This window comes from Anguilla rostrata, chromosome 14 (genome assembly GCF_018555375.3).
Source record: "Anguilla rostrata isolate EN2019 chromosome 14, ASM1855537v3, whole genome shotgun sequence".
In the NCBI taxonomy this organism is placed as follows: domain Eukaryota; kingdom Metazoa; phylum Chordata; class Actinopteri; order Anguilliformes; family Anguillidae; genus Anguilla; species Anguilla rostrata.
Window position 1 is genome coordinate 18142540 of NC_057946.1, and position 16503 is coordinate 18159042.

The 16503-nt window shown below is 44.9% G+C and overlaps 1 protein-coding gene across 1 annotated transcript; it reads right to left on the reverse strand.

The window, feature by feature from the left end:
- Positions 1-722: 722 nt before the first annotated feature.
- mrrf (mitochondrial ribosome recycling factor) lies at positions 723-16273 on the reverse strand. The gene is made up of 7 exons (XM_064306879.1): positions 16140-16273; positions 11242-11429; positions 9318-9470; positions 6239-6357; positions 3441-3532; positions 1185-1344; positions 723-915 (listed from the first exon to the last, which is right to left on the reverse strand). The coding sequence occupies exons 2-7, from the start codon at positions 11402-11404 to the stop codon at positions 838-840; spliced, it is 765 nt and encodes a 254-aa protein (XP_064162949.1). The 5' UTR covers positions 11405-11429; positions 16140-16273; the 3' UTR covers positions 723-837.
- Positions 16274-16503: the final 230 nt, after the last annotated feature.

Genomic DNA, 16503 nt, shown 5'->3' on the forward strand with positions numbered 1-16503 from the left:
ACAGTCTCAGTGCCAACACATGTATTCAAGATACACTGGCAATGATGTTCACTTCAAATTCAATTACCAATGGCATGGAAACCATAAACTGTCCTTGTAATGTTTTATCTTCTCCAGACCAATATTCTATTTTCTCCAAACTAATATTTGTTACTTTACTATTGTACTAGAAGTCAACAAACAATTGCAAATAAAAGCACTAGTTATGGTCAGCCCACAGACAAATGGCCATTATGTTTCTTAAGTGGACATCAGAAGGATGCCTATACAAGACAGTGCACCATAGATACAATGGCCACTACTATCTGATATGCATTGGGAATGTTACTTAACATGGAGGGAGAAAGGTTAATTATGGCCAAAGTGGTAATGGTGTCCATATATAATGTGTGCAGTGTACAGGGTTTATAATAGTAGCTGATGTATTAATCCATGGATCTGGGAAGAAGGATTTGAGCCAACGCACTAATAGCTGAAATCCCACAGAGTGGTTCCAAATCCCTCTCCCACTGAGTTTACATTCAGTGTGGCGCTTTCACTTGATTAACAGGAGGACCCAAAATCACATTAAAAGTCCATTTTTTCCCAGGTTGTTTAAAATGCACAGAGAAAGGGGCCTACAGATCCTGGCATGGCTTGCCTATACACGTTTACACGAGTGGAGCACACAAACATTGCTCAGCACCAACCTTGGTCCACATTTTATATTCGAAGACAGCAAATTGTCAACTTGCTCGAATCTTGTTTTATTTCAGAATTTCACATTTTAATATGTTGTGTCCACTCAAACAGCACACATGGAAAAAGCACACACAGTAAGAGAATCTCCAGCGGATATCATCCCAGAAGCTCCTTGGACTTGCTGGCCAGTTGCTTCTCTATGTCAGCTGTAAAACTGTCTGCCATTTGCTGAACCTGGCCAATAGAAAGAGAGACAGCTTTTTATATCCAGATTTATAAAATATATGTTTTAATATCCAGCTTTTACTGGATAGTAAATGTGCACAGATAACCATATAAAATGTGCACAGATAACATATAGATAACTATATAAAAAATATCCCATAAAAACATAAGTAAACTTGTAAGCGTATTATAGCATGTATATACTTATTTTCACTGAGTTTGGATTAAAAGTTTAACTGCATCCCACGCAGTTCTCTGCCACAGAGAGGTGGGTTCACCTGCTTCTCTATTAAGCGGATGGTGTCCTCGGAGACCCGGTCCTTCTCCCTCTTCAGCTGTGTGACGGCACCCGATCGCACCCGGCGCAGCGACTCCTTGGCCTTGTTGCTGAACTGCTTGGCCAGCTTGGCCAGGTTCTCCCTGTGCTCCCTGGTCACCCTGTGGGTCAGACACGCCCCCATTCTCAGGATTACACGAAGACAGAGACAGAGATTATAAAACTAAAGAGGTCCAAAAACGTTAGCCGAAAAGGGCCAGTTCACACAAACTAATAACAGCAGTGCCTGCTTTTGGTCCTGACTCAGGACAGTCTAATTGCCCAGTGCTAATTAAAAGAACGGGTAAAGCCTAATTGCTAAATAATGAGACATATAGATAATGAAAAATAAACTATCATTCCATAAACTGCAGTTCTTAATAAAACAGTAATACACCGTAATAGTCCTGCCTTTTTGTTTTCTGGATAAACTGTGTTCAAAACTGTGTGCATTTGCAAGTCACCATTTTCCCCTCATTTCTTATTTTTTTTATTTGCTGGCAGCATACCAAGTTTTTAAATAATGCATCTGTAACGTTTACATGGGAACAGGTCAGAGATCTGGAAGCTGTCAGACAGTAGGGGGCGATATAGCAGGGTACGGATACAATGGCTTCCTATGGGAGGAAGTTTTCATACGAACTGTTGGCCGGTAGGCGAGAGTGGCAGTATAATCCAGGGGTGGTGTAGAGCACCGTATATGCAAGTGCTAAAATACTGTAGGTACAAAAAATAATACAGCAGTCTTTTTTTTTTTTTACACAAAGAAATAGACATTAAACCTTTATATTTGGTTGCAGTATCAAGGCAACAGACTTGCAAGCTGAGACTCAACTGCATTAAATCCTATTTTCTGCTAAACTCAGAGGCAGGTCAGCAGCTGGAGTCAGACCACTCAAAGGTGCGTCTGAAAGCAGAGATTACAGACTCCAGTTCGGAGAGTTCAGTGATTCAAGGGACATATAACAGTGATCAATCTACGTTATAGAGCTTTCCTACAAACAGCAACAATTTTACACACACCTGTATATGGCAGAATCAAACACAACAACTGATCGGAGTCTCATTGAAAAAAAATTTCACCAATCCCACCCAAATGTGGAATGTCCAATTCACAAATTACGCACACAAGATCTGAGTCCCATTTTGAGTTTCCCACTAAAGCAATTGTGTACTTGCATACAGGTTACATAACCTTAAAGGAAGATCATTAGTATACGAGTTTAACCTTTTCAATAACATAACTTTACATTCTATTTTCAGGACTTTAAAAAGTTTTGACTGCATTCAACAATTAGTTTTTGTTGGCGCAACAATTTTTCTTTCATTTGAAAAGCCAAATTCCATTTGCAAACAGTCCGTGAATAGTCCCTGTTTACTGCAAACAATAACCGTAATTGCTCAACTCAGGCCAATCAAGCGAGCCACTCTCTTTGGAAATGCAAATGCTCATTCCTGCACTGATTACTGGGCCAGGCTTCGATTTCTCTCTGCTCTGCAAACACCTGCTAGAGTCGCTGGGCTTCAAAAAAAAAAAAAAAAAGGAAGAACGAAATGTTTCCTGGGTTTAAAGCGTGCGGTCAGAACATCAAACTATTTGGACTGGCACCGGTGACTGCTTGCATTCGTCCTGCTGGACCTGTGACCGCAGCGGATTGGGTCTCTGAGAGAACACAAAGGCTCCAGCTGGATCAGGGGGGAATACCGCTATTAACTCCATTACAGCCCGAGCACACCAATGCCTCTGGTCACAGATGCACTTTTAATGACATCTGAAAAACCGGAGCAATTAAAAAAAAAATTTAATTTCACAATATCGGCTTCCTTCAAATTACCACGTCTAAATTATGCTACTTGTCACCACACTTCAAAAACCTTTCTATTTTTATGAAGGATTTTTGGAGCCTGGAATTAACTTGTCATGTTGCTGTTATGCTATGAGCTTCAATGTGTATCACTGCACAGTGGTAATTAGGTTTCTAATCCGTCATAAATGTTCTACATCTGCTTTTTAGTGGTGGCTTTTTCACGTTCTGTGCTTTTTTAAACATCACAGCAAGATGGAGCCAATATCACATTTTAAAAGGGTTGGGAAGAACACAGCGCTAGCGCTGCCAAGCAGCTTGAGGCAACAGGCGCTGTGGTGTGCGTGCTACCTTCACACTGAAGCCACTGAAGCGCAGGCAGAGCCAACATGGCCGCCGGCACTCTCACTCACTTGGGAATGGGCACCCTGATGATGGTCCCCTCCACCTCGGGGTTGAGCCTCATGCTGCTGTCTCTGAGGGCCTGGGCAGCCGCCGCCGTGGCCTGTGGGCAGATCAAAGACAGGGGCATTAGGGGTAATGGCTGCCAGCTGAGGCGCACTTACCTGCCTGCACTGCCAAACTCGGGCGTCCTCCCACTCCCCCCCCCACCCGCCCATTGTAAGAGCACCAGGGAGAGGGGCTGGCCCACTGCCTTTGATCCGATGGGAGATTTTGAGCAGGAGGACTTGAGTAGGGAGAGTTTGTGCTCTCTCCCTGAAGAGGGGCAGCGGAGAGAAGGGAGGAAAAAGAGGAGAAAGAGGAGAAAAGGCACATGTGGGGTGGAAGTGCTGGAGGGGAGCGTCAGACCCCCCCGTCTCCTCAGGCGCAGTGCAGGGGCTGACCCCTGATGACCTGGGCTCACCTCCTGGCTGCTTCCCACAATGCACTGCAGCCAGGGTCCGCAGAGAGCACAGACTAAAGACATGCTTCAGATAAGTTTTGTGTTGAACTGAAGAGGTGCTGGCGGTTGTGCTTTAGGGCACTAGCAGGGACCTCTTGAACGTTCAGCTCACAAACCTGCTTCAGTAGAGCTGGCCAACAGTGGACAATATGCCTTTGAGTACACAAGGTATGAATATGCAAAACACATACCAACTCAACACATAAGGGAGCGTACTGAGCCCAGCACAGACACTTTTGCACTTTGTAATTTGCACTCCATAAAGCAAATGGTCAAATAAGAATGTCAGAATATTTTGTACATCACCTTCCATACAACCTATAATGTGATGAAGACAATGGGAACACCTCAGGAATACCCCGAGTATCATAAGTGTGCAAATGATGCCTACACATTTCTCAACAGTTGATTATGATATTTATTTTACATTTACAAAGGGTGAAAAAAAAAAACGTTTTATATTTGTGATTAATAATTTTTAAACCTCTGCCGACATCTGTGCAGACTTCAAAAAGAGCGAAATATCTAAATCTCTTGTTTCTTCAGCACAATAAATGCACTTCATGCCACGGTTAGATTGTTCCTGAAATTCAATCCACACGGTTTTCACAACAGCTCCGGTTACTGAGGCCGCTGGGAGACTCTGCAGTTTTGTAAACACCAGACATGTTCTGGTTAATATGTAAAAAAAAAGGCCCACAGAATTACCCTGGAGTTGATTGAATACTGCAGGTTCAAAGCGAACTGAGACTTCCACATGTAGCACTGTAAAAACACCTCCGTAACGACATGGATGCCACACACGGAAACCCTGCGCTCTCAGAAACTGCGCTGTAATTAATGCCCTCTGTAGACGGGTGTAACAGCCATAGGCTCTGAGTGGGGGGTGTACATTTGGGTTTTATTTGATTTTAATTAATTGCGGGAAAACAATGCTCTCTCCAGGGGATATGTAATGGATTAGAATCATTATGGGCCTGTTTGGCTTTGCTGGGTTTTGGTCTGGTTCTGCAGGGATGTTGGGTAATGAGGTGCTGTTTCTGTACCGTGCTCCTGCCATTTGAGGGGGTATTCTGACCTCAGTGTCCTAGCCTATGAAATCATCACACGTGATTTAGGTCAGAAGTAACAATTCATAATGATATTAAACAAAGACAGTCTTTAGAAAGGTTGACTTTTCAAGGTATTCATATTATTTTCTACATTTTAATTGGCAAGAACTGAAACACTATCATAAGCAAATCATGCACCTTACTTAATGGAAGGAATGAGATACATATAGTGTGTTTTAACTGTAGTTCACAAACTGCAGTCCTGAGCTCACAGAACATGTCTGGCACTGAGGTAAAGCTAAAGACCCTAAAGAACAAAAGATGAATATTTACTTTCATAAATTCAGGAAAAGCTTAAGTTTCTCTTCTTAAAACAGGACCCTATTCTACAAAGGAGGGGGGGGGGGGAAACTATGTGAGAGACCATTAGATCCCCATTTTAGACCAACCCAACCAAACGTGGTAACAGCCCACATCAGCAGCTGCGGAGGACGTTAGCGAAGCACGTTAGCGGAGCACGTTAGCGGAGGAGGCATGCGGAGCGGCGGCGGCTGCTTGTGAAGTGCGTGCCTGTGGAGAAATCGCGCTGGCGCAGCCCTCAGCTGGAGGAGCAGAACCCGGTCACTTCCTTCCTCTCACAACACGCAGCAGACTCTTGGCCTTTGTTTCAATCGCTCTTCAAGAACAAAGGGGCTCCCAAATAATCAATCAATTTGTCTGAAGCGAGGCGAAACAGCAGATTCAGGTTTCAGCGGCAGGACGCTACGGACCGCTCTGCTCGCATGCGAAGGCTGGGAGGGCGTGCGGATGTTGAAAGAGCTCCGCTCTTATTAAGATACCTTTCAAATGATTTTTTTTCCTTTACATCCTCCTTCTCTCCCTGTTTTGCACATTTCTCTCATTCTAAAAAAATAAGTGGCGGCCGATCATCAGGTTAACAACGCTCCCGTGTGCCTCTCAGGCTGCAGCATGATGTAATTATATGGCATTAAGTCAAAGTCATTAAGTCAGCAGCATTAAATCAAATAAAGTGTGCAAGAACCTGAGCCTGGTTGTTGCCATGGATACCTAGTTAACAGAATGGCCACATTCTGAGGTAACCTGTGGTCATGGAAATGACCAATCTGGCAGAAAAGTGGACAAGCTTACAAATAATATACGTTCTGGTGCACCAGCATAATTAAACTGCTCATAACTCGTCAGGCAACACTGTGGTGGCTCCAGGGGGTTTAACACATGGGGAAAAGCAGTGTACCTCTGGGAACCCGGTCATGTTCACCACAATGAGCTGGGGAGACTTCATCGAGATCTGGCCCAGCTGGTTGATGGGGAACCGGCCATCCTTGGTGCTGACGGTGATGTGGTCCAAGGCTCCTGAGGTCAAGAGAGACACAGATTTTGGGGTTTCGAGTTTAAAACGAACAGAGATTCAGACGCAACCAGAACAACTCAGGAGAGCTGGAGTTGAGGCCGGGCACGGCCAGAATCGCGGTGGCAGAGCGCTGCTCGCTTAGCCACAACCCCGCCGCAGCACAGAAACTGCTTTGTATCCGAACAAATCCTCAGACCCATTACACATCCTAGAGCCCTTCACTGCGCCCTGGGCTGCAGCTTATGGGGAACTCTGCAGTGTGAGTCAGTGCACAGGGCTCCCCTCCTCCCACGGCAGAGAACCAGACCCACTGCCAGCATGCGTCTGGTGGCCTCGTCTGGTTTAACTCAGGGCTCGTTCTTTCCTCCGTCTCTGTCTAATTTCATCATTCCTCCTGCTGCCGCTGAAGGGAGAGTACGCTGTGGGGCTCGGTGCGCTCTTTTGCCAACATACTTTGTGCACTTTGATCTCTTCTGCCGTTTTAAAGGGGAAAAGGTCTAATATAAAACACCACACAATGTCAAATATTAGTTTCTCTAATAGTATTTGAAAACTGAAGAAAAAGTTGGCCGATTTATTATTTGCTTGCTATAAATCTTAACAGCTCAGTGCAAGTGTTTTAGAATCATGCTTCCATCGGGAGTACTGTGCATGTAAGGACCTGCTCACAAAGAAGCAAGGAAATCCTACCCCTGGCCAAACAAAGCATAAACATAATAAAGCAATTTTACTCCTTAAATTAAAAAAGAAGCAGTGCAGTGACACAGGGGGAGGGGCTCTGTAAGGGTGCGTCCCCCCCCCCGGCCTGGGCTGTGTGAAGAGCCCAGTCTGCAGCCCTGCTGCCGATGTGTGACCCAGTTCTGGCACTGCCATTACCTGAGCCCCAGTCCCACCACACATCTGCTAGTACTTGCACCGGGGATACTGGTACTTCCCCTGCCTCATCCAAACGAGACCCAGCAAGGAAACGATTACCCAAATGGGCTCTTCCTGGTCAGGACACGACCCTTTCTCTGTCATATTTTTTTCCTTAAACAACTTTGCGCCATTTTTCTTTAGACTCTAATTTGGTATGCCCTGTCCTAATGTAGGCCTATCCCACGGCTGTCACGCCCTCTTACACAAACCTGCACACTTGTACAAAAACGTGCACAGTCGCGCAGGAGCATGCACACTCATACAGGATTGTGTCATTGCAGGCATTGCTCATGCAACTGATTCAGGAGGACCACCGGTACTCTATTAAGCAGTGGGATCAGAGAGCAATGAGGAGGGAAATATACCGAGTGAAACTCCCTCTAGGTGTGGCACCACAGAAGAACAGGCACAGTCAGGATATAATCTGTAGTGCATCTCTGCCCTGAGAGCTAGCCCCTCAGCTGGCTATACAACCTAGCAGCTTTCTGTTTTCTGAGATCTTTGGAGATCCAGTACTGCACTATGCTCAAATGAGAGCTTGGAATTATACAATCACTCCGGCTGGGGAGGGGTGGGACGCTTGAGCGGGGGGAGCAAGGGGGGCGGGAGTGCAGGGACACTCACAGGTTTCAGGGGCACTACGGACCCCCCGTCTGCAGAAACTCTCTGACGCTTCAGCTGCGTGCTTCCTCTGGCTCACATCTGAGCTCAGAGACCACCTTAAGTAAATGGAGACAGAGGCTGCTTTGGAGCTTCACAGGGGCTGATATCAGAGATAGCTGGGGTTTGTGTCCCAGGCACCCACAGTGAATCCTGCCCTCCAGCTGATGGATGCGCTTACGGAATAATATCCTCACGCTGCAGATGAATCCGGGCTCCGGTTCAACATTGCAGCTGTCTGAGGGGCTTTAGGTTCACTCTGAAAATCGTCTGCAGTTTCCCTAATCCTGTAACCGACAACCTGTCACAATGTGGGCTAGCGAGTTTAGGCCGGAGGCCCCAGATCAGTCTTTCCAGCGTACGGCTGACTCCTGTCAGAGTGAAGGACTGATCCTGGGTCAGCACACTGCCCTCAGCTGAGGTGTCTTTCAGCTCCCCTCTACAGTAAACACAGCAGATAATGAGAGCCAGATGAGACTGTTACCAAACCGTCCATCTCCTGAATCTGATGTCATTTTATTCCTGGGGTCTTCCAGTTCTTTTATTGTTTTGTTAAATTTACCGTCAAGCCAAATTCTTCCGGTTCCATGAGTAATTCTGCATCTGGACCCAGAACAGAGGAAGCAGCGGACAGAGATGAACAAAAGACCCAGGCTCGAGTTCAGCGCTGCTCGAAGAGCCGTGTGGGCCCAGCGAGCATCCTGCCGCTCTCCCCTCCCGGGCTGCCCACAGCTGAGACACGCTGACCCGGAAGTGCTCAACAAAACAAGGTCAAACCAGACCTGCTCTTCATGTGGCTTCAGTCTCGATGGCCAGGGTGGGAGTTGGAATACAGTTTGAATATGAACTCTGGAGCGATGAGGGTTTGCTCCCAGGAAGAAATGCATCACATGATCTGCTACAACATGTAATGGTCATCTCCCGCCAGAATAAACTGCATTTACCCTTTGTACTCCTCAAATATTGAAACGGAAATAATTAAATGAATCGCAGTTAAATATTCCATAATTATATCATTTTTTAATTAAACAAATCACACAATAGATAGAATTGAAAATTATTTAACATAATTTTCTATTAATTATACCACATTTTATTAACTACATAACAAGTATAATAGAAAATTATTTCATGACATCATGTAATTATGTCTACCACTATTACTACTATTACTATATTATAAATGAATATAACTGAACTAGTGACGGAGCAGAATCAGAGAAGTGCTCATGGATTTTCAGCAGCTTCCTGTTAAAGCCCCAGCCTAGTGTAGCAGATTAAGGGAGTGTGCCAGAGGACCCCGGGCTGGTTTACAGCTGTAAACAGCGGTTGCCAGATGCAGGCCAGGCAGGGTACGGTGCCCATAGGCCAGCGGGCCGCCTACCGGGGGAGGTGCGGATGCTCAGGTTGCGGCTGAAGTCGTCCTTCAGGGAGGTCAGCACGGCGGTCATGTGCGCCTTCACCTCCTCCAGGTCGATGATGTCCTCCACCAGCTCCGGGTTGATGTTCACTTTCGCCTGCTGCCCCTTGGATTTGGCTGGAGCAAAGAATCGTACGCAATGCACAGACTAAATACAGTACATGTACAGACCGTATCGTACACAATGCACAGACTAAATACAGTACATATACAGACCGTATCGTACACAATGCACAGACTAAATACAGTACATATACAGACCGTAGCATCGCTGCTGGCCGTTAGATCAATAATATAATTGCATTATGATCTACACAGATAAGCACAAAGTCTGTCATTGTGTGAGGGAAAGCCGTAATGCTCATAACTGCAACACTGTGGCATGATTCTGGCGCATTGCTGGAACTGAGGAATTTGAACTCTTTTTCCACCCTGAGAAGGTTCCCATTCGTTTGATATGGAGAGAATGACTGACTTCTCAGAGAAAGAACACATTTCACAATGTCAGGCAAAATGAGTGATCCAGACCTCCTGCAATTTGAAAGGGGTGCTGATGACCCAGCACACACTCCATTTTCCAGCATACTGCAAATTTATATTTACATTTAATCATTAGGTGGATGTCCTTATCCAGATATCCTGACAAAAATGCATGGACAAGGGTAGAGTCGTTGCCAAGTTATCAGTGTAACAACCGACCGTCACATAAACCTACAATATATGTAAGTACCAGAGTAGGTGAAAGAGGGAGAGCAGGGCAATAATGCTTAAAATAACATGGGTTTGGTGGTACAGTGTTACATTTAGCATAATGGGGGCTATTCAACTCAGAGTGCAGTTAAAGCAGGTGAATTTTCAGAGTGCAGATCAAAGAGAGTGACAGCTGTCTGGATTGCAGTGGGAAGCTTGTTCCACCATTGGGTGGCCAGAGTATGGAAGGGTCATGAGCGATAAGAGGGACCCTTTTAGGAAGGGGGGAAAGGAGATTAAAGGTTGGGGGATACAGTGTTTGGGGACCAGGGCGGGCTGTTTTTCAGGCAGTGTGTCAGCTGACTGTGTACAGCCCGTTCAGGTGTTTCTGAGAGGTAAAGGAGGGTTGCTGGTTAGGACTGCAGGTGTCCAATAAGTATGTGTTATTTGGGCCTGCTTTAATTCACTGGGGACACAGTGCTCAGGGAGTTGACCGGATAGGGGACGAACGGCAGAAGTCTGGGAGTAGAGGAGAGGGGACAGGGGACAGGATCAAGCATACAGAACAGTAGCCCTACGGCCAGTGGAATACGTAACGTTATGAATGTCTGCAACGCTGGATTCAAAATATGAAGTGAAGGCGTCTACTGAGAGAATAGAGGGTGGTGGAAGGATGAAAAGAGAACAGAACACAACAGAAGGTAGCAAATAAATTACATGGGTTTGTAGCAGCATTGATTTTGGTAATTGATTAGGCCAAATTACTTCTTAGCACAGACATACAGACAGGCCAGACGGAAAAGACAGAAAAACAGACAGACAGACCAGACAGACAGAACACACACACACACACACACACAGAAGAATCTAATCTCTTGAATCTGAGGCCTCTTTAAAAGGGACATGGAAATGAAAGGGACAGACCTGCATGCAGGTATATGACTCCAGCCATTAGTAATAAAAGCAGAGCAGAAACCCAGAACAAACACCTGCTTAAGAGGAGAAGAGAGCCAGCCGAGACCCCAGGACTTTAAAACAAGCGCTGCACAGAGTGCCGTTATAGCAAAAGATCACACACCGGCCCCTCTGCTACCCCTATGCGCGGCTCTGAGGACGGCTGCGTGCGTGCGTGCGTGTGTGTGTGTGTGTGTGTGTGTGTGTGCAGGGCAGCGGACGATGAGCCCAGTGCTCCACTCACCTTTACTCTTCTTGGTGGCGTACAGACGGGCGAGGGAGGGTAGGGGGGCCATCTTCTGCCTGGGCAGGTTTTGGAGCCCTGGGGCGCGTGTCGCAATCACCCCCAGCTGGGCCACGGATCGGCACACCAGAGGCCGGAGGAGACAGAGCTGACTCAGAGCCATCGCTGCGTCACCCGTTCAGCGCAGTCTGAGACGCGAGAAAACAGTCTGAGCGGCTTTGTGTACCGAGGCTCAGGTGGCCTGTGTGTGTGTGTGTGTGTGCGCGCGTGTCTATGTGTGTGTGTGCATATGGCTGAGTGTGCGTGTCTGTGTGTGTGTGTGCGCATGTGTGTGCGTGTCTGTGTGTCTGAGTGCTGTGTTGAGTTGAGTTTTAAAGCCAAGGACAAGGCTCAAACCTTAAACATTTTTCCAATGGGAGATAAAATATCATATTTTGAGTGTATCGCATGTCCATATTAGCCATTCCACAAAACCTATACCTGGAAACGGCATCAGGAGGAACACCCCTACCCTGAGGTCTAAAGTGTACCAGCTCACACAGCATCTCGCCGTGGGAAAGAATATGACCCACGCATGTAAACGCACCAGAACTCAAGAGGACATTGAGTCCAGGCTCTCTTATGAATCACTCACCACAGAAAGACCAGCTGCTTCCCACTCAGCCGTGACAAGCAGCAGGAACATGGGGATGAAGGGAGTCTATTTATTATTCTGACTGAGCTGCATGTAGCATGCGAGTGCTTGCATGGTTCTCCTTAACCTATTGCTGGCAGGCGAGGCGGCCCATTGGAAACGTCCTCCAGTTCTCAGTCGTGAGATAAGTCAGCAGCTCCATCAGACTTCTCGTCATTTCTTTTTTAGACAGATTTTTAACTCGTCTGATGTACTCATCTGTGAGTGGTAAGGGACTATTTTCAACCCTACAGACCACAATGTAGCAGGACGCTAGTGTCAATCAGCAGAACTTAGAGGGTTAAATCAAGGGGAACTCTTTTCTGTTCTGCACACTTCAGACAATGAAAGAAGAGCTTAGCAAATGAGCCATTCCAGTTCTGCACCCATTCACTCTGTGGAGGAACAGAGAGCATTAGAAAGCAGACTTACTTTCTTCTGTGTAGCAAAACTTGGAGAAACTTATAATCAACTGGTGTAAAGGAGGGGTGCTTCTCTATACACTGGGCATAAACATTACAAATTCAAGCAAGGTGCTGGCATAGGTGGACAGACACAGTTATTTTATGTCAATGTAAGCAGTACTGCTAGTCAAATCTGATCCCACCAAAAAAATGAAGACACGACTGGTACCTACAAAATTTTTGTATCAGGGAGAAACAACTACATTAGTGTGACAAACACTGGAGTGCATGTTAATAAGACTAAACTATAGCAAGCTAATGAAATAAGACTTGCATTAGAAAAATAACTTTTAATGAGCCAGTAGAGGGCACTATGCTTATCCTGCGTAACTCAGCTCTACGGACAAACATATTCAGCAGACATCACTGTAAGTCTCTGTCAAGCGTGTTTTTGGAAAATATTATTAATTCAATGAAAGAAAGAACTTTGTACCATCCAAGCAGGTACTTTTCCCCTACGGGCTTTCTTTAGGGAAACCCCAGAGGGACACTGGGGGGGGACAAAGAAACCTCAGCATCACCCGTGCATATCAAAGACTTGGTGAACCTAACTTTTCATTGCCAGTGGGTCTGAACAAAGTCAATGATGTGTCTGACAGCAGAAGACGTCCTCCTTTGTGCACGGAACATTCACACTATCGAGCCGTGTTGAGTAAAGTCACGCTGACGGCACGCAGGTGGACACAGCACCACCCTCTCTCTCTCTCAGCGCCTCCGCTTTACATCTGGGTGTGTGGTTTGAGCCTAGTCAAAATACGGCCTCGCTCTGTATCAACTGAGCCTGCATGCGCGGACGCGACCGGGCTACCGTGTTTACTGTCTGCACTGTATCGGTAATGTATAAACAGCGCGGGCTAACTGTCGGCCCAGTACCGGCATCTTTTCTAAACAAATCCGATAATATTGCGCTAAACAATGCTGGGAACAGGTCCACTGACAGACGGGCCGGATATTCATATATGCGTTTATTTATTGATTTTTTTTTTAAATGAAACACTGGTTTTGTAGCTGTGTCATCGAGCTGAGATATTACCATCAGCACACAGTGTGAAAGCAGGCAGAGAGAGAGAGGGGGATGGAGGACGTCTTTGGAGCGGAGGTGAAGCAGAAAACTGTTACACAGGTGTTGGGTGTAATACTGTATGCACGCCCCTCTGTTTGGATCCAAATTTAAAGAGCCGGGCCAGCTGGCCTGCTTGTGTCTGTGATCCTATCTCACTAAAAGCACACTCTTTAAAGATAAGCTATTCTAATATTTACACTAAAAATGGATGTCTACTTATCATTGCTCCCCATCACCATTGTTCAGCGATGGATACACAGTTGTTGGCTTTCAGTGGGTGTTGTATCCAGTTAAAGTGGTAGGCTAGTTCTGGGGAGTGTTGTGGCACCCCACAGTCTGGAATTGAATCTGACTGTGCCAGTGCTGACACTGGCCAGACATCCTGTGGGGTGAAGCACTATCTCCCAGTGTCAGCCAGAGAGGGAGGTTTCAGCAAGCAGGGTGTTCTCTGCCTCGTTATGTAGTCATGTAGTTAATAGTTGCATTTTGATGCACTTTGATAGATAAACTGCAAAAGTATATCGTAATCTAATCTAATTCCGTTGTGAATGTGATCATTTCCCCCCATTTGAATACATTTGCCACCAGACATTTTTCATGCATATGTTAATGTGCCAGATGGCAAACCATACATTTTGTATTAGTATCCAAATAAAATAATGAAACCACAACAGTTTCAGTGAAACTCACATGATATCCTCCAATAAGTAAAACATGTGTCTGGATAATGTCACTCGGCACCACTTTTCTTGCCATTTCAACACACTTGCTTAGTATTAGCCCATACATCATATTTATAATATGAGGTTATCAACAGGACATACAGTCTCACTGTATGTCTAATGATACAGAACTGAATTCCCAAGGGGCAGGGAAAATTGTCTGCAAAGTCTCCATGATATTGCTGCGTTAACACTAGGCTGTCTATAATTGTCACGAATGGCTGCTGTCAGAAATATTAACAGTTGCTCCAGATCAACTCCAGATTACCTCTCCTGTTACATTGCTGACAATGCATTTTAGAGGACAACTGTGTTAGAGTATAAATTCCAAATTTACAGAGTATGTATCAGTGAAGAGATGGGCTTATGTTAAGAACTGGGTTAACTAAATGGGACAGCTCACTTTTTATCATTGTAATGTCAGACAGTATCTTACTTTGCAGATGACATACTATATTAAAGAAGCATCCTTCACCTCCACATCTACATAAAAACAAACGTATACGCTAATGACTGAATCAACAGGATGCAAGGAAGGCCTAGGCTATATACTGCATATACCATTAACGGTCCAATGACACCACTGTGGCTTCAGCAAAAGTCAACCTCCTTATACAACAAAAGAAGCCAACATCTCTGAATGTCCAATTTTTTTTTTTTATATCGGCAACCTTTGAGCTGAAACAGACATGAATTTTAATTCTGATCAGCCTCCAACTACTTTGTACAAACTAGAATGAATTATTAATGGTGGTCAGAGAGCACATTCATCCCAAAAATATTTAGTTTCACTATGTCTATATGTTCAGGGCTCGAACATCAACTGTTCCAACCAACTGCAATCTGATGTCTTCATGTTGTAGTCTTACTGCCAATGGATATGAAGTACGTAACTGACACCAACCCTACTAAACCTACTCTTTGTGAAATGAATGTGTTGCTACATACATATAAAGCTTTTATAATGCCTTGCCTTTATATAGCGCTTTTCTCATCGGTCAGTGACTCAAAGCACATTATAGAGATGAACCACCTCCAATGAGTAGCACCTACGTGGTTGATGCATGGCAGCCATCTTGCACCAGAATGCTTACCACACACATCAGTTGAGGTGGAGAGGAAGAGAACAATTCTTAGCTAATCAAAGGGGGTGATGTTTTGAGGGCAGGTTCAGTGAGCCAGCTTGGGAATTTAGCCAGGACACCAGGGAACTCGCTACTCTTTGCGATGAGCGTCATGGGATCTTTAATGACCACAATAATAATAATCCATCCATCAAAACATCGATTTCTATACCCACATTTCCTGGTCAGGATCGTGGGGGGGTGCTGGAGCCAATCTCATCATGCATTGGGTGAGAGGCAGGACGCAGGAATAATAAAAAATAATAATAATATTCTTTCAAATGGAACAGAAATGTACATAGGCCTAACCATTACTTTTATCACTCTTGGAAAACACTTCCTACAATATATATTAGGATGTAGAACTAAGCTGATATTACAGACAAATGATTAAAAATCCAAACTAACTCAGCGCATTGGTGAAATGAAAGCAAGAATTGTCAGGAGAAACTGGTGGGTTATAGACAAACCAATATAGACAGCTAGGAGCAGGGAATACTCAAATTCTGAAAGCTAACGTTAGATAAAGACAAGGAACACGCATTTATAGCCAAAATTAAGTATTCAGCCAATGCATGCCACACATATTTTGTCACTGATAAACTAATAATGAACCAATATATTCAATCAGTAAATAAGAACGCGCACAAGCAGAGGGTCAGACAACTGGCTACAAAGCTCTGCAGAAGAACCATTTACAGCAATTAAGGTCGATGCTAAATCACGTGAAACGTCGAGTGTTATGAATACCAGACAGATTTGACATAACAGCCTTGAGAAGGTACAGGTAATCACAAATATATACAAATTAAATGAATATGCGCAAATACATTTGTCAGAAGTTGTACTCACAGAGCTAATATACCCCAGCTGAATCAAAGCATGTCTAGCTAACTCTTGAAGTAGTTATTTGTGGTCACATCATCATAACGCGACGGAATTGCTACTAACGTCATTAAACGCGCAGAAGCTCTGTCGACGATGTGTGGATAGTGTCACTCTGTGGCGACTTTGTTTCTGTTTTGTAGTTTGTGAGCTATAAGCTACATACGAAGCTAGCTAGCAACATTAGTGTAAATTTCCCCTGAAGTACCAATTTCCTGAATTATTTACCTTAATTTGTGAACGGCAGAGCTGTGGACTAATTCTTTATCACAAACAGGCTACTCTTCAGCCGACGGTAAGTGTAAAGCGATCTTAAAAAATAGTAAGCTAA

What these genes read in the sequence shown, in the direction of transcription:
- mrrf (XM_064306879.1), bottom strand. Translation starts at nt 11,404, where the DNA reads ATGGCTCTGAGTCAGCTCTGTCTCCTCCGGCCTCTGGTGTGCCGATCC. An exon ending in ACATGACCGGGTTCCCAGAG is followed by an intron (nt 3,533 to 6,238) that starts GTACACTGCTTT and finishes ATCTGCCCACAG; the next exon opens with GCCACGGCGGCGGCTGCCCA. An exon ending in TCCGCTTAATAGAGAAGCAG is followed by an intron (nt 916 to 1,184) that starts GTGAACCCACCT and finishes TCTATTGGCCAG; the next exon opens with GTTCAGCAAATGGCAGACAG.